This window comes from Thalassophryne amazonica, chromosome 22 (assembly GCF_902500255.1).
Source record: "Thalassophryne amazonica chromosome 22, fThaAma1.1, whole genome shotgun sequence".
NCBI lineage: Eukaryota > Metazoa > Chordata > Actinopteri > Batrachoidiformes > Batrachoididae > Thalassophryne > Thalassophryne amazonica.
In genome coordinates this window covers 34,190,610-34,215,931 of record NC_047124.1, presented here as the reverse complement: position 1 = coordinate 34,215,931, position 25,322 = coordinate 34,190,610, and the positions used below count along the sequence as shown (strand labels likewise).

The 25,322-nt window shown below is 45.2% G+C and overlaps 1 protein-coding gene across 1 annotated transcript in view; it reads right to left on the bottom strand.

The window, feature by feature from the left end:
- LOC117504501 (NACHT, LRR and PYD domains-containing protein 3-like) overlaps positions 1 to 25,322 on the bottom strand; it is a 44,035-nt gene that overhangs the window by 5,582 nt on the left and 13,131 nt on the right. Inside the window, exons 5-12 of the mRNA XM_034163957.1 lie at positions 22,643 to 22,768; positions 7,096 to 7,174; positions 6,556 to 6,757; positions 4,610 to 6,407; positions 4,354 to 4,519; positions 4,028 to 4,058; positions 3,541 to 3,664; positions 1,417 to 1,590 (exon numbers count right to left, since the gene is read on the bottom strand). Of these exons, the coding sequence (XP_034019848.1) occupies positions 1,417 to 1,590; positions 3,541 to 3,664; positions 4,028 to 4,058; positions 4,354 to 4,519; positions 4,610 to 6,407; positions 6,556 to 6,757; positions 7,096 to 7,174; positions 22,643 to 22,768 (2,700 nt within the window). The remainder of the gene's footprint in view (positions 1 to 1,416; positions 1,591 to 3,540; positions 3,665 to 4,027; positions 4,059 to 4,353; positions 4,520 to 4,609; positions 6,408 to 6,555; positions 6,758 to 7,095; positions 7,175 to 22,642; positions 22,769 to 25,322) is intronic.

Genomic DNA, 25,322 nt, shown 5'->3' with positions numbered 1-25,322 from the left:
ATGATGATAATTGACTCATCACCTGAAGGACAGACTGGAGTTACGTGCAGAACTGCGGCCGGCCCAGAGCGCAATACGGCGAGGAGCCAGGGGTTGTCTGTGTCCACACAGGTGCTGACCACACTGGGACATTCCAGCGGGAGCTGACTGATCAGTCAGGAGTGTGTCAGTCAACACTGAGCTGTCTTACAGACATAAAGACATGGATGACCTCTAATTTCCTGCTTTTAAACTCAGATAAAACTGAAGTTATTGTACTTGGCCCCACAAATCTTAGAAACATGGTGTCTAACCAGATCCTTACTCTGGATGGCATTACCCTGACCTCTAGTAATACTGTGAGAAATCTTGGAGTCATTTTTGATCAGGATATGTCATTCAATGTGCATATTAAACAAATTTGTAGGACTGCTTTTTTGCATTTATGCAATATCTTTAAAATTAGAAAGGTCTTGTCTCAGAGTGATGCTGAAAAACTAATTCATGCATTTATTTCCTCTAGGCTGGACTATTGTAATTCATTATTATCAGGTTGTCCTAAAAGTTCCCTGAAAAGCCTTCAGTTAATTCAAAATTCTGCAGCTAGAGTACTGACAGGGACTAGAAGGAGAGAGCATATCTCACCCGTGTTGGCCTCTCTTCATTAGCTTCCTGTTAATTCTAGAATAGAATTTAAAATTCTTCTTCTTACTTATAAGGTTTTGAATAATCAGGTCCCATCTTATCTTAGGGACCTCATAGTACCATATCACCCCAATAGAGCGCTTCGCTCTCAGACTGCAGGCTTACTTGTAGTTCCTAGGGTTTGTAAGAGTAGAATGGGAGGCAGAGCCTTCAGCTTTCAGGCTCCTCTCCTCTGGAACCAGCTCCTAATTCGGATCAGGGAGACAGACACCCTCTCTACTTTTAATATTAGGCTTAAAACTTTCCTTTTTGCTAAAGCTTGTAGTTAGGGCTGGATCAGGTGACCCTGAACCATCCCTTAGTTATGCTGCTATAGACTTAGACTGCTGGGGGGTTCCCATGATGCACTGAGTGTTTCTTTCTCTTTTTGCTCTGTATGCACCACTCTGCATTTAATCATTAGTGATTGATCTCTGCTCCCCTCCACAGCATGTCTTTTTCCTGGTTCTCTCCCTCAGCCCCAACCAGTCCCAGCAGAAGACTGCCCCTCCCTGAGCCTGGTTCTGCTGGAGGTTTCTTCCTGTTAAAAGGGAGTTTTTCCTTCCCACTGTCGCCAAGTGCTTGCTCACAGGGGGTCGTTTTGACTGTTGGGGCTTTTCCGTAATTACTGTATGGCTTTGCCTTACAATATAAAGCGCCTTGGGGCAACTGTTTGTTGTGATTTGGCGCTATATAAATAAAATTGATTTGATTTGATTTATGGAGCTGCTGCACACATTGATGAGTCCTGACCTGAGAGTCTCCAGGTGACAGTGTGGACTCTCCAGTCCAGCAGACAGCAGCTTCACTCCTGAATCCTGCAGATCGTTGTTACTCAGGTCCAGTTCTGTCAGACTGGAGGACTGAGAGCTGAGAACTGAAGACAGAACTTCACAGCTTCTCTCTGACAGATTACACCCAGACAACCTGCAGAGAAAATAATCAACAAGTTGTGTCGTCATGTAAAGGTTCAGTTTGTTCTCCACCTCAGACAGAATTCATAAACCAGCTTTGGACACTGAGTCAAACAAAGTGTTTTTATTCAGCTAAACCACATTGTTACCTGTTTAAAGGCAATGAGTGATGAATTATAGGGCTATCAAATTATATATATATATATATATATATATATATATATATATATATATATATATATATATATATATAAAGTAGTGCATTCTATCAATTAAACTAGTTATTGGATAAAAAAGTACTTTTGCTTTTTTAAACAATATCTAAAGTCCAGGGCTCTCCTGAAGTAATGGCGCAATAGTGCTTTGCCATCATGCAGATTTTCAAATTTAAGGGGTTCCTTCTCTTTTTTCCTAGATATGTTTTTTTTTTTCCCACACCATTCCAAGTTTTGGAGCTTTCCCAGACAATAACTTGGAGGAAGCCGCTGCTTCGTCTCACCAAGAAGAAAAAAAAATTAAAATGCTGAAAGTCTCTTCTGTGATTATTTTATTAGTTATGGTCCCATTATTCACCACAGGGATCCTTCATCTCTTCAGCTTCTACTAGTGACAAAAATTACACTGTTAACAACATGTCATTCATAATGAGTGACAGAGGTTACAGAGGCGGGGCTATGACATCATCATTTCAGAAAAACTCCAGCTTTATCGCCTCATCTGAGCCAAGATGGACTTTATGTCCTGAGCCCGTGTTGAGAGGAAGGGAAATGTGCCAGACACGTTCTGTTTTTCCATCGATCACATCGATCGATCACTGAGAGTCCAGTTAAGAGCCACACTGGTTGAGTCTGCCTCACAGACTCAGCAGCATCACCCTTTATGGGACGAAGAACAAGCTGCAACTCCCTTTGAGAGGTGATGCTGGACAGAGACTGTAATGACACCAAAGTCTCATCAGCAGGGATCCAGGTGAAGACAGGCAGGAAATGGAAGGATGTGGAGGCAGTTGAACAGGCTGAAGCACAGAGAGCTGGTGAGGACAGTTACAGCAGGTCAGTCAGACTTTGGGAGCAGCCTGAGATCTCAGTACAACAAAACCAGGGGAAAGGAAAGACGCCGGCCAGTGCAGGATGAAATCTGAGTTTGGGTGGAAGAAATCCACAAGAGCAGGACAGTCGGGATGCAAGCAGCCAGTAGCATGGACCAAGTGATGGAGTGGAAGATCTCGTGGCCAGAACTGTGGAAGGTGGAGCCACACTAAAATTAAAAAAAATAAAATTCCCGATTCAATCAGTCTGTGACGTCCTCCCCAGTGTGCTGTGTTGTCGTGTAGCTTCTTCTGATACATTGATTAGCTCCTTACACTGGTTATGTGCATACTCAGTGTTTTATTGTCCATTTTTTTGTGGGAGTGTTACAGCACCACATAAAGGCCTGGAATATGTATAGAAGGACTTTGGTGATTGGAATTAAACAACTTAAACAGAAAATACAATCACATGTTGCAGCTGAAGACTGAAGAACTTTACAGGAAAATTAAAAGAAAACAGCAGACACACAAAAAAACAGGAGCATCATCTGAGGGACCACAGAACTTTACAAATATACATCAGGAGCTGTTAAAAAACATCTGACCTTCCAGAATAGAACAGTAGGGAGTGAGATGGAGGAATAAGATTTCTGGAGTGAGTTCAATGAGGAGGTAGAGAGAGAATCTAAGCAGAAGAGTGATGATTGGAGCAGACTTCAATGGAACGATACAGAACAGAGTGATGAGGAAGTTGTGGGTCGATATGATATCAAGGAGGAAGGTGGACGACATTCTATGTAGGAGATTCAAACTAAAAGAGACTGTAAGGTGGTGACAGGACACGGAGTGGGGGTTTGTAGGATGAGTTTGCAGGAAGAGAAAGAGAAAGAGAGAGCTGAACCCAGGATCAGAAAGTGGAAGTGCCCGTCTCACCTCTTGGCACTGGATGAAGGTAATGTGATTATAGACAACTGGAAAAGTCCTGCAGATGTGGTGAGGGAGACAGACAGGAAGGTGCTGGATGTAACATCTGGACAATGGAGGGGAGACGAGGAGACTGGGAGGAGGAATGAAGGTGTTCAGGAAACTATAAGGAAAAAAAGGTTGGAGAAAAGAACTGAGATCATTGGAGAGGAGAAGAAAGTGGACAGGAGACAGGAGGAGGTGGTGTAAAGTGAAAAGAAAAGAGACAAAAACTAAAGAAAGTACACATTGAACGGTGGATGAAGAAAGAGAAAAGGACTTGTTCTGATTGGACACAGAACTGGAAAGGATGTACAGTAGGTAAGTAATAAAGTTTGTAGATGTTAAAGTGCTGACCAGTGAGGAGAGGGTGTTGAGAAAGTGGAGGGAGTGATCTGAAGATCTGATGAAAAAAATGAGCTACAGAGAAGACTCAGGGCAGGTCTACAGACTCTACCTTGTTCAAGAGCAGTGGGAGGAGCCAGAAACTAATTAACAATATTTAATGTCAGGAACAAACTCACAGACACAGAGAGAACATGTAAACTCCACACAGAATGGACCTGAACTTTAATGGGAACTGAACCTAAGACCTTATTACTGTGAGCATGTGATACCCGCTGCACCACCCTGACATGTTTCCAACAGAGACTGAAATCCTTTAGTTCTGGTTCAGACGACATATCTGAGTGTTGATGTGAAACTGAATCTGATGAAACAGTTTAGAATTCAGAGAAACATTTTGAAACATTTGAAGCAGAAACTAAATCCTGACCTGAGAGTGTCCAGGTGACAGTGTGGACTCTCCAGTCCAGCAGACAGCAGCTTCACTCCTGAATCCTCCAGCTGGTTGTTACTCAGGTCCAGTTCTGTCAGACTGGAGGACTGAGAGCTGAGAACTGAAGACAGAACTTCACAGCTTCTCTCTGACAGATTACAGACAGACAACCTGCAGAGACAATTAAAAGCAAGAAAGATTTTCACTTTTAAATATTATATTTATGTTAGTGTTCAAATATCAAAGTGTCTCTGTCCTTACAAAGTTTTTTTAGATGCTTTGATCACTGGCAGCAGCATCAGAAGAGCCTCATGTGAAGCAGAGTATTTCTTCAGGTCAAACACATCCAGATGTTGATCTGATGACAGTAAGATGAAGATCAGAGCTGATAAATGAGAAGGAGACAGACGTTCTACAGAGAGACGTCCTGAGCTCAGGGACTGTTGGATCTGATCCACTAGAGAACGATCCTTCAGTTCATTCAGACAGTGGATCAGATTGATGTTTCTCTCTGCAGACAGATTCTCATCGAGCTTCTTCTTGATGTATTCAGCTGTTTTCTGATTGGTCTCTGAGATTTTGTCTGTCTGTGTCATCAGGCCTCGTAGGAGAGTCTGATTGGTCTGCAGGGAAAGACCCAGAAGGAAGCGCAAGAACAAGTCCAGGTGTCCATTTGGACTCTTTAAGGCCTCGTCCACAGCACTCTGATGGAGACGTGTTAGTTCAGGTTTAAATATTTTAGTCCACCAGGATGTTGTTTGTTCTTCTGACAGCAGATTGACTACAGACTGGATGAAGGTCAGATGGACATAAAGAGCAGCCAGAAACTCCTGAACACTCAGATGGATGAAGCAGAAGACCTTGTCCTGGTAGAGTCCTCTCTCCTCTTTAAAGATCTGTGTGAAGACTCCTGAGTACACTGAGGCTGCTCTGATATCGATGCCACACTCTGTCAGGTCCTCTTCATAGAAGATCAGGTTCCCTTTCTGCAGCTGCTCAAAAGCCAGTTTTCCCAGAGACACAATCATCTTCCTGTTCTCTGGATTCCACAGTGGATCTATCTCAGCTCCTCCATCATACTTGACCTTCTTCATTTTGTTCTGAACCACCAGGAAGTAGATGTACATCTCAGTCAGGGTCTCTGGCAGCTCTGGTGTGTCTCTGGTGTCCAACACGTCCTCCAGAACTGTAGCAGTGATCCAGCAGAAGACTGGGATGTGACACATGATGTGGAGGCTTCGTGATGTCTTCATGTGGGAGATGATTCTTCTGGACTGCTCCACATCTCTGAATCTCTTCCTGAAGTAGTCCTCCTTCTGAGGGTCAGTGAAGCCTCTGACCTCTGTCACCATGTCCACACACTCAGGAGGGATCTGATTGGCTGCTGCAGGTCGTGTGGTGATCCAGAGGTGAGCAGAGGGAAACAGGTTCCTCCTGATGAGGTTTGTCAGCAGAACATCCACTGACCCCGACTCTGAGACATCAGTCAGGATGACATTGCTGTGGAAGTCCAGAGGGAGGCGACACTCATCCAGACCGTCCAAGATGATCAAGACCTGGAAGTGTTGGAAGCTGCAGATTCCTGCTTCTTTGATTTCAGGAAAGAAGTGATGAACAAGTTCCACCAAGCTGAACTTCTTCTCTTTCAGCACATTCAGCTCTCTAAAAGTGAATGGAAATATGAAGTGGACGTCCTGGTTGGTTCGTCCTTCAGCCCAGTCCAGAGTCAACTTCTGTGTTAAGACTGTTTTCCCGATGCCGGCCACGCCCTTTGTCAGCACTGTTCTGATTGGTGGCTGTGTGTCAGCTGAGACTTTAAAGATGTCTTCACATGTGATTGTTCTTTGTTGTGTGTCTGTTTTCCTGGATGCTGCTTCAATCTGTCTGACCTCATGTTCCTCGTTGACCTCTGAAGCCCCGCCCTCTGTGATGTAGAGCTCTGTGTAGATCTCCTTCAGAAGAGTCGTCTTTCCTGCTTTAGAGATCCCCTCAAACACACGCTCAAACTTCTGCTTCATGTTAGATTTGAATTTACGACGACAAACTTCAGCACGAGTTCCTGAAAGAACAAACAGCACAGATCAGTTACTGAATGATGACATCACTTCCTGTTTTCCTGATAGAATTCACACATGAATATATTTCAAATGGACGAACATCACGTGTTATTTAGTGTCTGTGTTAAATGTGGACAGAAGTCCTCTTACTGCTCAGCAGACAGTCAGCCAGCTCATCATAATTCATTGACCTCATCAAGGTCACTGTGAGGTCCAGGAAAACCAGTCTGCTGCTCCTCTGCTCCTCATCCTCACTCTGACTCTCCAAGTATTCTGCATCATCTGTCAGGAGAACCTTCTGGATGCTCTTCAGCTCATTTTTAACAAACATCAACATGTTCTCCTCGAAATTCTGCAGCAGAATATAAACATGGACGAAGAAACTCATCACTTTTTTACAAGTGAGGATTTTGTCTCCACATCATACTATTTTTTATTCTGTGAGTTTCTCTCGATTTTGTTCCTAAAATCCATTTCAGTTAAAAACAGACTGAAAAGTTAAATCCTTTAAATCATTTTTATGAAAGAACAACATCAGAATTTATCAAAATCAAGCACAAATAATTCAAATCATCACTTTCAACAACACTAAACCCATGAATGATGTACTCAAGAATATAAATGAGAGAATAAACATCATCAAAGTGTTTATAACTGTTCAATGATAATATCTGATTGAAGTCAACAGACCAGAAACTTGTGGTTCAGGTGTGTTTGATGCTGCTGAGCAGATGGAACCCTGAGAACCTCTGAGCTCTGCTGCTTCACTCTGTGGATCAATCAGAAACAGTTTACTCACATTATGTCTGAACACAAACAGCTTCAAGTTCACATCAACCTGCATCATTATTCAGAACACACAAAGTGGTTTTTATGGTCATCTTCTTGGTCCTGCTGATCCCACTGAGAGTCAAACAGGTGCACTGATTGTCCGTCCACACAGGACCAAAACACTGACTTTCTGGATTTATTGTTGGAAAAGATGAATGAATTTTCCAGGCAACAATTCCCTTCCACAGGGTTGGCAGGACGGCCCACCGTGCCAAAAATAGTGAGCGCTCCTCCATCAACATGGCAAAATTAAAAGCTTTTGCTTTGTGCTTTTAGCTTGAAAATACAGATTAATCAACTGTGTTTCTCATGTTTGTACTCAGGATGATATCATTAAGATTTTAATGAAACTAATACTCATAGCAGTACGGTTTACATTGATATATATTTTTTTATTTATTTTGACATGCTGAATTCAAATTGACAATAGAAATGGGTGATTGGCTACTTACACGTGCAAAAGAGAGAGAGTTAGGGTTAGGTGCTCAGAATAGAGGATAATATGAGGACTCCAATCAGTACTTCTAATGCGTCCTATTAAACATGGGGTTAAAATTGTCTCATTAATATTTGTAAATGTATGCAGGGTGATCTACAAATAATCATTGATTTCCAAATGTGTTCAGATATCCACAAATGCAAATTTCATATTTGTAACTTGTTAATTGGTTTTTGCAAATAATGTTGTATTTGCAAATATAAAACTTAATTTGTAAAAAAAAAAAATACATTTGTAAAACTGGAAATTGTATTTGTGAATTGAGTTTCAGCATTTGTGGATCACCAATTACACGCATTCATCGCTTTCCTCTGCAACGTAATTTCGCACAGATCCACAAATGCCGACTGATTCACAAATACACACTCACGCCACTTAATATCCACTAGATGGCAGTGTGGTTCCATTCATTGATGTGGCAAACTGAAACTATATGCTCCCGGATGAGAGAAGACCGACATTTCAGAATAAATCATTTCACATTACCGTAATGGAGGCGTTTGATGGATGGGTATGTATGTGGTGATATTGTCTGCAAGGTCAATTGTTTTTTAAAATTACGATGTGTTGTATAAAATGATGACGGGTGTTTTACCAGAGCTACCTAGCTAGCATCAGGCTCTGGTAAAACGCCTGTAATCGTGTCGGTCTTTTCTCATCTGGGAGCATATAGTTTCAGCTTGCCACATCACTGAATGGAACCACACTGCCATCTAGTGGATATCCAGAGGTGTGAGTGTGTATTTGTGAATCAGTCGGCATTTGTTTGTGGATCTGTGCGCAAAAAGAATGTCTCAAAATTACGTCGCAGAGGAAAGCGATGAATGCGTGTAACCGGTGATCCACAAATGCTGAAACTCAATTCACAAATACAATTTCCAGTTTTACAAATGTAATTTTTTTTTTTTTTTTTTACAAATTAAGTTTTATATTTCCAATACAACATTATTTTCAAAAAACAATTTACAAGTTACAAATATGAAATTTGCATTTGTGGATATCTGAACACATTTGCAAATCAATGATTATTTGTAGATCACCCTGTGTACATTTACAAATATTAATGAGACAATTTTAATCCCATATAAACATGAATGTCCCTTCATGGACAGCGACATGATGCCTCCTAACCGGGCAAAATATTGATGAAGTGCCCGGATGTTACTGCTTTTTCAATGTGGATACAGAAATGAACACACACGGAAAAAAGCTCGCAAAATAAATGTTAAAATATCATTCTGACCTGATATCCAACCAGTAAAATAATTTTACATTAAATTATGTAAGTAAAGTATTAAACTTACTCTGACACACACACATTCCCAAATACTAGTGTTGAAAACTACACGGATCCGATCTGTTCCAGCTGAAATAAATCAGCAGCTCAGCTGAGCTGAGACGTCCTGCTCAACTCATCAATCCATTACTATATATACACACACATATTGATATAAAATAAATGATTAACTTTGACAGGATTCCAAAAAGTTCTCCACCATGCGACGTAAACCTTCCACACAATCCAGACGGGCACAAATAGTACATTAATTAATTCCACATGGTCCACATTAATTAAATCCATTTTTGTATAGTACTGAATAATTTCAGCTTTGAATTCAATTCCATTCAAGGTGGTTTAAATTCTCAGATTTCATACAAAGGCATGATGGTTTACACCAGTTTATTGGCCAAAAATCATGGAAAAAGTAACAAGAATATCAAAAACTAATTATAGAAGGAAATGTTGTCTCCCTTCTTCCTCTATTTGTGGCTTTGCCAACATGTGCAGCTTTCCAGCATTTTGCACCTGTTTCTTGATGAGACTCTCTGAGTGTCAGTGTGCGCTGCCTACTGAGTTGCCCTGATGTAAAATGGTGACCACGCCTCCTCACCGGGACACTTCTCAGTGCGACTGCAGACTCTAGTACTCATATTAACCTCTGTGGTGCTCAGTTACAGACTGAACCCAGACATGCAGGTGTTCTGTCCAGATGTGCAGGTTTGTCGATTTATGCGTCCCAACGCATAAATCGTCAGTTCCGTGTCCCATAAATATTGTGCTCTAAATACAGCATGCACAGACAAATTTGAAATTTTAAATTTGGAAAGACACTTATTGCTGTTTATATTTTCATGTAATGACAAAAGAATGACACAAAAATGTGTGTTTCCTTCAGTGGGGTAGTTTAACTCCACGTGTGAATGTTCTGTCGAGTTGAGTGGTTGAGTTGTGCGTCCTGACAATGTTGCGCTGAAAATATAGCGTGCACATGCAAATTTTAAGTTTTAAAAGTTGAAAAGACACATATTGCTCTTGTATTTTCATTGCTTGGTCGCTCGGTTCGAGGAGTTCAACACGATAAAGAGAGGCACCGTCAACCCGACGGGGGGAAGTGTGGACGGGGGAGGTGTGAAAGACTGGGTAGAGAGAACTGTGCATGGGTGCACATGCACAGTTGCATGGAGGGCTGGCTTCTCAATAGGAATGACATCTTGTTGGGACACAGACAGAAACTGCACAGGATGTAAATGGAGAACAAAGGTGATTTATTTGATCAAAACACAGGAGTCCAGAACAAACAAACAGAGGGAGTTCAAAGGCAACAACAGGAGTTAACATGTAACACAAACCAAAAAACAGGTAAACAACTGGGGTAAAACCGTTGATTTCTATTTAATCCTCTAGATGGCGGATGCAGCCTGTGAGCTGTTGCCAGCAGCTGCCATCTTGCTTAGAGTTATTCTACATCATCAGCCATTAGATTAAATAGAAATATGATGATGCGCTGACTTAAACCTGGGACAAAGTGATCTGAAAATGCTTTTCTTCTGCAGCATTTGGGTACAGCAACAAGCTGACAAATGATTGTCAGCTGGTTAACTAAAGGTTAAATAGGTCATTTCTCATTCTATCCTCCTTCATAGACTGGCAGCTCTTGGTTTATCATGCACTCCTTAATGCTGCGTTTACACATAACGACGACAAGTCACGAATGCCACGAAGTATACATTCTTGGCCGTTGATCACGAATGTGATTATTAGGGGCAGAGACGTCAGGTGTCCTCAGGAACTGCTGGAACCTGTTACCACACGTTACGATTAATGGCATGTGTTGCTGGAGAATTATCAGGAACCATTACGCACGGTCAAGAATAGTGTTCCGCGTTGTTGCGCGCAATTGTGTGATAAATATTTGACCATTCGTTTTGTGATTCAATTAGAAGTCTCACTTTCAATTTATCCTTTTTAATCAGCCTCAGATTTTTTTCTTCACATCAGGTTTTCCATCCTGAGATATTCTGTTAGAAAAAATTAATGGAATGAAAATGCTTTTTCTCTCAAATTGGTGGGTCACATGACAGTCGCTTTGACATTGTATATTCTACTAATATAAGAATATACACAAATGAGATTTATTTCTCTATGATAGTCCAATCTAATGTTTTCAGATTTCTTTCATCTTGGTCCAGATTAAATAATCTTATTTTCATCCTGGCTGTCGTGGCTGTTTCATTTCTTTATATTATTTAATATTTTTGAGGAGAAGCGTTCCATAAAAGCGGCGCCACATGTGGGTTAAGATCAGTCTTCAATATTAATATCTTTAATATGATGCGTGTGAAGCTCTTACTTTCACCCCTGATTATTTCCCATCTTTAACTTCATAATGAAATTCATTTAGGGTCAGACTAGTATCTGGTGTCGTGACAGACAGTGTGTTTGACAAACTGATGGTATTATTTTCTATCTGGACTGGAACCAACAAATTCAATCAAGTCTGTTATATAAATTGTCTGATCCTCTTCTGTATTTGTTTTGACATGGAGAAATGTGGGACTGAGTTTGAATAAATGTAACAGCACAGAAAATGCAGATTTATCCTGAAACTCTCTTAAAAACATTGATTTATATTCATGTTTAGGTTGTCAGATGCAAACCAAGATGGTGGCGCTCTGTCAAACAGCCAGAGAATGAGCGCATCGCCCCGGACCTCCATCTAGTGAGTAAATAGAAATCGATGGTAAAACAAAGGACAATGAACACAGAGACGTCAAACAACAGAAAAACTCACAGAGGTGTCAAGGAACAAACAACAAACTGGGAATGAGAGGTGACAAATAATCATTTGTCAAACTCAAAGCAGAACGGTGCAGCACTTAATGTAACACAAATAAACAGACAAACAACAGGTGTGAAATGTAACAGGTGTAGGGGAGACCAGGAAACAATACACACCTACAAAAACACACAGAAACTGACAAACACAATGTGACACAAACCTCAAAAAGAGCCCTGGGTGTGAGAAGAACATCTAATAATTCTAATAATAATAATCTAATAATAATCTAGTAATTCTCTTCTCCCTCCCTCCTTATCTTTCCTGCTTCTGTGGCGTGTTGTCTGTGAGGCTGCCAGCTTTGCTCTTCTGGAAATGGCAAAAATGGATCTGTTAAGTGGTCTCTGAACGCAATTGACACTATTTTTTTCTACAAGACACTCGGGAGCAGAGGACCCTACCTGTCCTGCCGGGACACATGTGATGGGATACGTGATGGACAGTTGGAGGAAATGGCAGATCATGTGCCTTTACACGCTGTCTGTGGAGGACGTCGAAGATGTGTATATATTTGGCACGGTGGTGACCGGGTTCCTGCTGTGTAGAGCGGGCATAGCGCTGGTTTACTGGAAAATTAAGAAGGTGGAAGTGGCAATAACTGGCCCATCCAGGCTGCCCCACATGATTGATTCGATTTAAAGGGCAGTGTCAGCTCAGTCAGCGGGTGTTAACCGCACGTTGGAAACCATCTCGGGAAGAATGGCTGCACTGGAAAACCGCTTTGATCGTCAATAATGACCACATCTCCTCTCCTAATTCAGATGTATTGAAAGCCACTCTCAGACTGTGGAATCTTTCAGGTGTCTGCTAATCTGGATATTTATTCGGTTTCCCAAACACAGCTGCACTTCAAGGCCGCTGTGATAACAACCTCCTGGAAGAAGAACAACACTTATGCCTCACTCCCTGGTCTCCCCTGCCCTCAGCTTCTCCAGCTCTGACATTGACTGTGGTCAGTGGACTGCTCAGGGCAGGGCCCCTCCTCCCTCCAGAATGGATGGACAAGGCTGTTGATGGCACCTAAAGGCTGCTTCCGGAGTGTTCTGTCTGATAACTGGACTCTTACAAATCTCGGTCGTCGTCTCTCATCTTGTTGTTGTGTGTGATCATTGTTCATTGTGCTGATGGGTTTTTTTCCTGCATTGCTGCTGCATGATTCAACGCAGCAGCTATGAAGGGCTTATGTGTGTTGTGTGTTATGTGTGTGCCGTCTGTTGTCATGAGGCCGATCAAGGTTTGCTCAGCCCTGCTGTTGACCTAAGGCAGGGATATACATCTGGAGCTGGTCCCTGGGCGCCTAAAGGCGACCTCTGCTCCTAACTGGCAATTAGGATGGGTTAAATGCTGTAGACACATTTCCTTGTGCAGGGAACATGTTCCTTTGTGCATATGACAACAATAAATTCTTTGAATCTTGAATCTCAAACTAAAAGGAGAAACAAAACCAAATACAAAAACCAAATTAGAAATGGCAGAAAACTAAAGTGGAACTCAAGGATGCAAACGAGTGCAGAAACAGGGAAACCACACGACTAACACACAGGAACACAGAACTGAACACAATGACAATTAACATAAGGACACAGACAGTATACAGACCAAGAGAGAGAGAGAAATTTATTCAGCTTTTTTTTCTTTTTTATGTTTGAAAATATAACAGAAAAATGGGTGAGGTGATAGTCCAGTGGTTAAAGTGTTGGGCTTGAGACCAGAGGATCCTCGATTCAATTTTGTTTTTGTTAGATGTGCTCAGTACATGTAGTCGGGGCAGGTGCACCATCTGGAGTTCAAGAGATCAAACTTCAGTCAGTGGGTCAGTCTGCTCCATTTCGCTACGTTTAACTGCCATTGTTGGGAAGGTGTCGTAGCACGGACGCACAACAGGGGGCGCAAATGAACGGACAATGAGTAAGCCAACAGGTAACAATTTAATGTTGTGACTACACACAACTAAACACACAAAATTTGTAAAGCCAATTAACACCAGGTGACGTGTGGGCAGGCTCGAAGATAGAAGACCCCCGACGAAAGAGAAGCCGCATCCCACACGGCTTCCACCACCAACGGTCTGAAGAACACCGGAGCCGCCAAGTCCCGTATCCCCAGGTGGCCTCTGTCTTTGGCTGTCGACCCTGGTACTGCTGGCAGAAAGCAGAGACAAGATGAATGAGTGTAAGTCCGCACACTCAGTAGTCCACGGTCTGTACACAGTTGGGAGGGAGAACCTCCACCTCCAAATCACACACTCGTGCAGCTCCTGATTAACCACTTATCTGTTTGAAGTGTGAGGCGAAGCCGTCGCAGTCACACCAAACGCCAAAATCCCAGATAAGGCCACAACCACAGGACAACGGCTGCAAATGAGATTAGATTAGTACACAGAAATTACCTCTTGGTAGTCGATTTCTCGGCGGGGAGGTGGAGTTGCAGTCCGGCTTATGTAGTGATGTAGATGAGTGACAGCTGGTGCGATGAGTGACAGCTGTCACTTCTTCTGGGTCTGGTGCCCTCTCGTGCTTGGAGCCCGCACTCCAAGCAGGGCGCCCTCTGGTGGTGGTGGGCCAGCAGTACCTCCTCTTCAGCGGCCCACATAACAGCCATTTCCTTATCATCAATCCCATTTTGCTTAAAAATAATTAAATAAAAGTAATTAATTGAATCATATTTGGAGTCAGTATGCTCCATTTTGTTACATTTTACCCTTGTTTCGTTATTATCAGTCCCCATTTAACTCAATTTTGCTTAAAAATAATTAAATAAAAGTAATTAATGAACCATTTTTAATCATATTTGGAGTCAGTCCGCTCCATTTCGTTACGTTTTACCCCATTTTGTGATTATTAGGCTCCATTTCACCCATTTGTTCTATTTCGTATTTTAGTATAGCTGATCTTGTGTTATACAGATCAGTGGTTTCTGCACTGATCTTGTGTTAGACAGATCAGTGGTTTCTGCACTGCAGTCTTCCATGTTTTGGCCTGACGCCTCGTTTCTGTTGGACAGTGCGAAGCTACGTCACAGCTCAGAGCGGCGAAAGTTGGATTGGGTTGAACTGAGCTGCCGTGGCAGCCTGTCGACAAGTGGCAATGTGCACTCCCAGCAGAAGCGTCACTTTAGCTCAGTTTTTGATGTGACACTTCTGCATCTCTAAAAAGTGACGTCTCATTAAAAATAATGCTCTTTAGACTGATTTGTGATGCCTCTGCTGCTTCCAAAGCATGCGGCGTGAAAGGCCTATTATGACTGAAGGGTCGGTGGTTCAAATCCGGCTCCCAACCAGACAAAAATCTGCTGTTGTGTCCTTGGGCAAGACACTTAACCCACCTTGCCTGTGCATGAATGAGGTGGTGGTCAGAGGGGCTGTAGGCACAGAATGGCATCCATGCTTCTGTCACTTTGCTCCAGGACAGCTGTGGCTACATTAGTATCTTACCAGCACCAATGTGTGTCTGTGTGAGTGAATGAATAACGCAACTTGTAAAGTGCTTTGGGTGTCTTGAAAAGTGCATCACAAATCCAAGTCATTATTATTATTATTATTATATAAGCACATAAATGAAGAGAGACCAGATGTCACAGAGCCGCTCTACTGTGACTGATTTCACCCCTGCCAGTTAAAAACAAACAAAAAAAAAAACAAAAAAACCCAAAAAAAAAACAGAATAGAATGTGACTTTTTAGCCTCTTAAAATACATCACTTAGCCATCTTTGAACTTGTCCAAGGTCTGTGTCCCAAGAATGTTCCCTGTGAATTTAAAGACTCTGGTAGTAACAGGACTGGACTTATGATGAGCACAGACACACAGACAGATGCAAAATCTTCCCAGTGACCATATTTGATGGCCTCAGGTAATGAATGATCACCCATTCTGTCTCTCTCAAATGTGCATTTACACACTTGGCCCTCCATCTTTGCAGTTGTTCATATGCACACACACACACACACACACACACACACACACACACACACACACACACACACACACACACACACACACACACACACACACACACACACACACACACACACACACACAACGATCTGAGCAGGTTGTTCATAATTATTATTAAACAGGACAATCTGTGAGTCAGTATCAGAGGTTGTTCTGTTCTCAGATCAGATGTTGGATCTTGCTGGTAACAGTGTGTCGTAACCATCAGCATATACTGTCACAGGTGTTGACCACAACATGTGACAACAACAACATGGCTCCTTGAGAAGGGAACATCTTCAGGGACCATGTTTGCTGATGTGCACAGAGCGCCGACTCTCCAACTATATCTGTGATGTGCTGGTCAGGATCAGATCATTCTGAACCACCCTTTAAACCTCCAGTGGAAACCATCTCTCCTTTGTCACAGTCTCACGAGCGCCACTCGCTTAGCTTATGGCAGGCTAAAAGTGGACACTGTAGTTTGGCCGAACTACTGCACAGGTTCTGTATATTCTGTGTTCGTTTGTGCCTGCAGCCAATATGGAAGCTGAATTCCTGTGCAAAAAAAGTTCCCAGATAATTGTGATAAATTCCTGTGAGATAATCTCATCTAAATCAATTCTAAAAATTATCAAGATAACTGAAGTTTTAAGAGTGGCCGTAATAAATATTGAAGAAACTTAAAGTTTATGAGCAACTTCACCTGGCACGATGGAGTTTGATGCTGAAGAGTTCAGAAATATATGATTGGAATGTTTTGATGACCAAGAGACACATTCTGTATGTTGTCGCTCCAGTGAGAGCGGCGCGCTGAGCAGGTTGCTCCTTTGTGTCTGGTCAAAGTTTTTTGGTCTCAGATTTGTACTTAGTGTTGTGTGGGCCGCCAGAAGAGGAGGTACTGCTGGCCCACCACCAGAGGGCGCAGCCGCCTCACAGGAGCAGCCAGGGTGACAGCTGTCACGCATCACCTGCAACAGCTGTTACCAATCATCTGATGGCAGGAGTATATCAGCAGGACGACGTCTCCACCTCTTTGCCGAGATATCGTTTCTACCGAGAAGGTAATAATCTCAGCTGACTGCTTGACAGTAACTTTTGTGATTTTTGTGAGTGATTGCAGAACTTTCCAACGAGAGGTGGAGGCAGCTTACCTGCCGTTCGGATTCCTGGGTGCGAACGCGCCCTCCTTTAATTGTTCTTTATTCCTCGCCAGCAGTACCAGGTCCGACACGCGGAGGCAGTGGCCACCTGGGAATTCGGGACTTGGCGGCTCCAGTATTCCCGGGGTCTGGTGGTGGAGGAAACCGTGTGGTTCCAGTTCTACTTTGGAGAGGCGTCTCCTATCTTCGAGCCTGCCCACATGACACCTGTGTGAATTTGACTTTGTCCATTATTGTAATCTGTTGTACTTGTTGTGCATATTCACAACAGTAAAGTGTGTTATTTGACCTACTCCATTGTCCGTTCATTTGCGCCCCCTGTTGTGGGTCCGTGTACTTACACTTTCCCAACAGGATATCTCGGCCAACGTCATGGATCCCGAGGGGCGTCAACCGGCTGTTGAACGGCCAATGGAAGAACAGGGCGCACTGGCGTCCGCAGGAGGAATGATCGGTGAGTTGCAGCGGATCCTCACCGCGTTCACGGCTCGGTTGGATTTAATGACCGAGCAGAACGTCCTCCTTAACCGCAGGGTGGAGGCTCTCGCCGCGCAGGTGGAAGCGCGCCCTCAGGGCGCTGCTGCGGCTCCCCCTCCTGTCGACCCTGTGCGTAACAGTGACGTTCCACAGGTCGTTCAACGACCCCTCCCACCTTCCCCTGAAGCATACATAAGCCCTCCAGAGCCGTACGGAGGTTGTGTGGAGACGTGCGCGGACTTTCTTATGCAGTGTTCGCTCGTCTTCGCACAACGTCCCGTCATGTACGCGACTGATGCTAGTAAGATAGCTTATGTAATTAATCTGCTTCGCGGCAAGGCACGCGCTTGGGCTACAGCGCTCTGGGAGCAAAATTCACGGCTCCTTCTGACATATGATGGGTTTGTGAGGGAGTTCAGAACAGTGTTCGATCATCCAAATAGAGGAGAGACCGCTTCAGCCGTGCTGTTGTCAATGAGACAGGGGCGCCGGAGCGCAGCTGTTTATGCAGTCGACTTCCGCATCGCGGCTGCGAGGTCCGGCTGGAATAACACTGCCCTCCGCGCCGCCTTCGTAAACGGACTGTCGTTGGTCCTGAAGGAGCTCCTGGTGGCCAAGGACGAACCGCGGGATTTAGACGGGCTTATTGATCTCGTTATACGATTAGACAATCGGTTAGAGGAACGCCGTCGGGAGCGAGGCGAAGGACATGACCGGATACGCGCCGCCCCTCTCCCTTCCGGGTTCGAAAAGGGGCCGCCCTCCCCACGCTCCACAGCCGCAGCGCTTTGTGGGGCAACAGCTCCCCCTGTTGACGTTGTTAGGGAAACGCACAGGGCCAAAATGGGGAGTTTGATCCGTGGAGAGTGTTTTCTCTGCAGCTCAACAGAGCACACACAGAGAGACTGCCCCAAACGGCCAAAACGTCAACACTCGCCCTTAGAGACTGGGCTAAGGGGGGGTCAAGACATTCAAGTGAGACACACACAAATTGCCACACGACTCCCAGTCACAATCCTGAGCGGGGATTTAACCCTTCAAGCCCGAGCACTGGTGGACACGGGGTCAGAAGGGAATCTGCTAGACAGCAGATGGGCAAAGGAGGTAGGGCTCCCTCTGGTGGCGCTTCCTACGCCATTGCAGGTGCGGGCACTAGATGGCACCCTCCTCCCTTTACTCACACACAAGACACCACCAGTAACTCTGGTGGTGTCTGGAAACCACCGGGAGGAGATTGAGTTTTTTGTAACTCCTTCTACCTCCCGCGTGATTTTGGGCATCCCATGGATGTTAAAGCACAATCCCCGGATCGATTGGCCGTCTGGGGTGGTGGTTCAGTGGAGCGAAACCTGCCATCGGGTGTGTTTAGGATCCTCGGTTCCTCCCGGTTCCCAGGCTAAGGAGGAGGTCAAAGTCCCTCCCAATTTGACGGCAGTGCCGGTTGAGTACCACGATCTTGCTGACGTCTTCAGCAAGGATCTGGCACTCACCCTTCCCCCGCACCGTCCGTACGATTGTGCCATTGATTTGGTTCCAGGCGCTGAGTTCCCATCCAGCAGGCTGTACAACCTCTCACGACCTGAGCGCGAATCAATGGAGACCTACATCCGGGACTCATTAGCTGCCGGGCTGATCCGGAACTCCACCTCCCCGATGGGGGCAGGTTTCTTTTTTGTGGGCAAGAAAGATGGCGGACTTCGTCCATGTATTGATTACAGGGGGCTGAATGAGATTACGGTTCGCAACCGATACCCGTTGCCATTATTAGATTCCGTGTTCACCCCCCTGCATGGAGCCAAAATCTTTACTAAGCTGGATTTTAGAAATGCGTATCACCTGGTTCGGATCCGGAAGGGAGACGAATGGAAGACGGCATTTAACACCCCGTTAGGTCACTTTGAGTACCTGGTCATGCCGTTCGGCCTCACAAACGCCCCCGCGACGTTCCAAGCATTGGTTAATGATGTCTTGCGGGATTTCCTGCACCGATTCGTCTTCGTATATCTAGACGATATCCTCATCTTTTCTCCGGATCCTGAGACTCATGTCCGGCATGTACGTCAGGTCCTGCAGCGGTTGTTGGAGAACCGGCTGTTTGTGAAGGGCGAGAAGTGCGAGTTTCACCGCACTTCTTTGTCCTTCCTGGGGTTCATCATCTCCCCCAACTCCGTCGCTCCTGATCCGGCCAAGGTTGCGGCGGTGAGAGACTGGCCCCAACCCACTAGCCGTAGGAAGCTGCAACAGTTCCTCGGCTTTGCAAATTTTTACAGGAGGTTCATTAAGGGGTATAGTCAGGTAGTTAGCCCCCTGACAGCCCTGACCTCACCAAAAGTCCCCTTCACCTGGTCGGATCGTTGCGATGCCGTGTTCAAGGAGTTGAAACGGCGCTTCTCGTCTGCACCCGTTCTGGTGCAGCCCGATCCTAGTCGCCAGTTAGTGGTTGAAGTGGTCGCCTCGGACTCAGGGATAGGAGCTGTGCTTTCCCAGAGCGGGAGGACCGATAAGGTCCTTCACCCGTGTGCCTATTTTTCCCGCAGGTTGACCCCGGCCGAACGGAACTATGACGTCGGCAATCGAGAACTCCTTGCGGTGAAAGAGGCTCTTGAAGAGTGGAGACATCTGTTGGAGGGAACATCCGTGCCATTCACGGTTTTCACTGACCACCGGAACCTGGAGTATATCAGGACCGCCAAGCGGCTGAACCCCAGGCAAGCCCGCTGGTCACTGTTCTTCGGCCGTTTTGACTTCCGGATCACCTACCGTCCCGGGACCAAGAACCAGAAATTGGATGCCTTGTCCCGGGTACATGAAGATGAAGTCAAAACGGAGTTGTCGGATCCACCGGAACCCATCATCCTGGAGTCCACTATCGTGGCCACCCTCTCCTGGGACGTAGAGAGAACCGTCCGGGAGGCCCTGGCACGAAGCCCGGACCCCGGGACTGGGCCGAAGAACAAACTCTACGTCCCACCAGAAGCTAGGGCTGCAGTCCTGGACTTCTGTCACGGCTCTAAGCTCTCCTGTCATCCAGGGGTGCGAAGAACCGTGGCAGTTGTCCGGCAGCGCTTCTGGTGGGCGTCCCTAGAGGCCGACGTCCGGGATTATATCCAGGCCTGCACCACCTGCGCCAGGGGCAAGGCTGACCATCGCAGGGCTTCGGGACTGCTCCAGCCGCTGCCCGTGCCCCATCGCCCCTGGTCCCACATCGGCCTGGATTTTGTCACGGGCCTCCCGCCGTCCCAGGGCAACACCACCATCCTCACGATAGTGGACCGATTCTCCAAGGCGGCCCACTTCGTGGCCCTCCCGAAGCTCCCGACGGCCCAGGAGACAGCGGACCTCCTGGTCCACCACGTCGTCCGGCTGCATGGGATACCATCGGACATCGTTTCGGATCGTGGTCCCCAGTTCTCCTCGCAAGTCTGGAGGAGCTTCTGCCGGGAACTGGGGGCCACGGTGAGTCTCTCATCCGGGTATCATCCCCAGACCAACGGGCAAGCAGAACGGGCCAATCAGGAGGTGGAGCAGGCCCTGCGTTGCGTGACAGCCGCGCACCCGGCGGCCTGGAGTACCCATCTGGCCTGGATCGAGTACGCCCATAACAGCCAGGTGTCGGCAGCCACCGGCCTCTCCCCTTTCGAGGTGTGTCTGGGGTACCAACCTCCTTTGTTTCCGGTGGTTGAGGGAGAGGTCTGTGTGCCCTCGGTCCAGGCCCACCTACGGAAGTGCCGTCGGGTGTGGCGTGCTGCCCGTTCTGCCTTGCTGAAGGCCCGGATGAGGACGAAGGCCCATGCAGACCGTCGGCGGACCCCGGCCCCTACGTACCGGCGAGGGCAGGCAGTGTGGTTGTCTACAAAGGACATACCCCTTCAAGTGGACTCCCCCAAACTGCAGGACCGGTACATCGGTCCGTTCAAGATCATCAAGGTACTCAGTCCAGCCGCAGTGAGGCTTCAGCTTCCGGCCTCACTGCGGATCCATCCCATTTTCCACGTGTCCCGGATTAAGCCCCATCACACCTCACCCCTCTGTACTCCCGGTCCGGCACCACCTCCTGCCCGGATCATCGATGGCGAGCCGGCTTGGACTGTGCGCTGGCTCTTGGATGTCCGTAGGATGGGCCGGGGCTTCCAGTATTTGGTGGACTGGGAGGGGTACGGACCTGAAGAACGCTCCTGGGTGAAGAGGAGCTTCATCCTGGACCCGGCCCTCCTGGCCGATTTCTACCGCCGCCACCCGGACAAACCTGGTCGGGCGCCAGGAGGCGCCTGTTGAGGGGGGGTTCCTGTTGTGTGGGCCGCCAGAAGAGGAGGTACTGCTGGCCCACCACCAGAGGGCACAGCCGCCTCACAGGAGCAGCCAGGGTGACAGCTGTCACGCATCACCTGCAACAGCTGTTACCAATCATCTGATCGGCAGGAGTATATCAGCAGGACGACGTCTCCACCTCTTTGCCGAGATATCGTTTCTACCGAGAAGGTAATAATCTCAGCTGACTGCTTGACAGTAACTTTTGTGATTTTTGTGAGTGATTGCAGAACTTTCCAACGAGAGGTGGAGGCAGCTTACCTGCCGTTCGGATTCCTGGGTGCAAACGCGCCCTCCTTTAATTGTTCTTTATTCCTCGCCAGCAGTACCAGGTCCGACACGCGGAGGCAGTGGCCACCTGGGAATTCGGGACTTGGCGGCTCCAGTATTCCCGGGGTCTGGTGGCGGAGGAAACCGTGTGGTTCCGGTTCTACTTTGGAGAGGCGTCTCCTATCTTCGAGCCTGCCCACATGACACCTGTGTGAATTTGACTTTGTCCATTATTGTAATCTGTTGTACTTGTTGTGCATATTCACAACAGTAAAGTGTGTTATTTGACCTACTCCATTGTCCGTTCATTTGCGCCCCCTGTTGTGGGTCCGTGTACTTACACTTTCACAACACTTAGCCCGCAAACCACCACCCCAAGGCTCAGGTGGAAGTAAATGTAATAATAGTGGATTAACTGTGTTTCTGAAATTCATAACCTTTGAACACACTTTTGTAAACTGTGTGCACAGATTCCTGTGTTTGTTTATTGCACAGTCAAGCTTCATGATCCAGTGTGTGTGTGTGTGTGTGTGTGTGTTACATTATTAATTACAGAAAAATATTTATGCTAAAATTCAGAGGCTGAATAATGTTGAAAACATGAACACAGTCAGATTTTAGTGTCAGTAAGAGCTCACTTCTGTCCAGCAGACACTCGTTGTCCTTTGAAATCAAGGAGATGGAACATAGACCTGTCACTCTTCAGAGACACCAAGCTGGGTTCAGGTTCAGGTCCAGCAGAGGGCGCTGTGGCCTGCTGTGGTCTGGAACACACACAAAGCTCTGAGCAGAGGTAGAAAGAGTTCTGGAAACTTAAGTACAAGTACTGTTACATTGCTGAAATAATACTCATTTACAAGTAAAAGTTTGAGTGTTAAAAAGTACTTTAGTTGAAAGTACTCTTCTCAAAAACTACTGTATTGTATTAAGTCATGGTTTTCTTACTACTTTGAGAGGTCCTGTGACTTATCTGGTTTGACATTTCTCTGAAAAATACGTACTCAGAGTACGAATTACTGTTTTGCACTTGATATTTAATTAATGATAAATAACCAGTGAAATAAAATCAGTGATCTGTGTAGAAAATAAAGACTGGAGTATAAGTTACACCTGTTAAATGTGACTCTTGAAGAGTAAAACCTAAAGTCACAGCATTTATTTCTCATCAGCTCTTTAATTTGGTATTTTTGTGCATTCTTTTTGTGTACATTTTATTATTTGAATTTACTGTTTAATTTTTACAGTTCATTTTGCTTCGTGCTTTGATTCCTGTTGAAGTTCAATGTCCCATGTACAACCAAACTAGTAGTAAAATATATTTATATATAAAAAAACAAGTATATTATTATTATTATTATTATTATTATTATTATATTTTTGGAGCTTTCCTGGACCATAAGTGCCGGCGGTCTGCAAAATCCTCAGTCAGCGGGCGGGCTGCACGTGCACATGCATACATCCTGTGAAAAACTGGTCTGTGGAGTGCAGCATTTCTGCAAAAGCCACACTGATAAATCTGCTGGGTCCTCTGTTGACAAACAGATCAAAACGCTGATCGATTCCGAATGAAGGCATTTTTTTGAAGAGTTGAAAGTTGTTTCAGTTAAAGTGCACGTCCTTTCACTTTGTCTGTGAGGAGGAGAGCAGCCAGTGGATGAAGACACAGCACGGTTTGTTTTGAAAAATACACAAACACACTGAACAAGTGTTACAGAACACTTTGTGAAAATGACAAAATTGATTGTACCCATTTCCATGTGGACAAGGCCTTATTTTGTAATTTTCAGATAAGATGTAAAGTTGAAGATACAGTATTGGTATTTAAAAAAGGCAAAATCTTGGACCTTCTCCCCGACAACCTGGGGGTGGGTGTACTTGGATGGAAGCCTCCTGCCCCTGATGTCTGGCACCATCGAGCTCTAAATTTCTGTGAGCCCTGAGAAATTTCTTCAAAACTATGATTTTGCAGAACTTGATGTCTTCTGGAGAAGACTGTCCACCAACTGTCCAAGAGACATTTGACTGAACAGTGAGATGAAATCACAGACTGTATATATGTTGGACAAAGACTGCAGGTTTTCTGTTTAGACCCTGAACAGCTGATATGAAGCCCATTTCTGGACGTCACAGTGTTGGCAGCAGCTGCAGGGTTGACTGTGGCTACATCACAATGAACTCATTAATGAATAAAGGAGAGGATTGTGGGTGATTCTGTGTGTGACAACAGAAGCCTGGACACACCCCTCTCTTCTAGTCTGAACCAGGACGCTAACAGACCAACCTTGGCTTGGAGGTTTATTAAATCATATTTCTGGTTACTGTGTGGTCCAAACTGTTTCATCTGGTGTGGAATGTTAAACATTATGAGCTGCACATTGTGTTGGCGATTAGATCGTGTTACATAGCATGAAATTTATGTATCAAAATGTTTTTGAACATTTCAACTCATCAAGTGGAGTAAAGAAGTGAACAGAGCGAGTGGTGATGTCAGCGGATCACATCAGAGTGCAGCTCATCTGAACTTTATAACAAGGAGTTAATTCTGTTATAAACATATTTTAACAGCTGCACACAAGAACAAAAGAACACACAACTGTTTTATCAAGCCATGACAATGTAAACATGACAAATAATTACCTTTTTAGATGGTTCAAAATGCATTCTGCAGCTTGTTAGGCACGAACGGCAGAACCTGGAGCTTTCCTCTGTGATTCAGGAAGTGATTACAGTCATTTTCAATGGGCAATTTGCAGAGAAAATGATTAATCTGACGTGGCACAATCTGGTGGAGGTGGTAGTTTTGGTTGTATTCCCTATGCCATTGTAACGAAGTGAACTTCTTTGTGAAACGAGATGAGTGTGCACATGCGCAGGAGGGAGGGACAGAGGTGGCGTTGAGCCTGGTAACGCAAGCAGGAAGAACTAGACATGAAGGCATCTGATTGTTTTTTGAGAGCTCACAGCGGGGATAAATCCGGTCCGGGTTTTATGGATCCTACAGCTGCTTCAGACGTCTGATTTTTTTTTCGTTCCTTTGTCTGAATACATAATGTATTGACGACTGTTAGGATAGATGGACCATTTCACCCACTATCACAAAAAGAAGATAGAAGTCAAAGTAAATGTCAGGATCATTATTGGGTCTCCACCCACCCCACCACATATTTCATATCATCCAAATTTTCTGATTTGGAGTTATAAAAAATAAGGGGCTCTGTCCTAACTTTTTAAAGCGGACTTACATCATCAAACTCCGCTCATTTAGGGTGTGTAACTTTACAGAAAGCTTCATGTCTTCAAAAGAGGGCAGACAGAAAT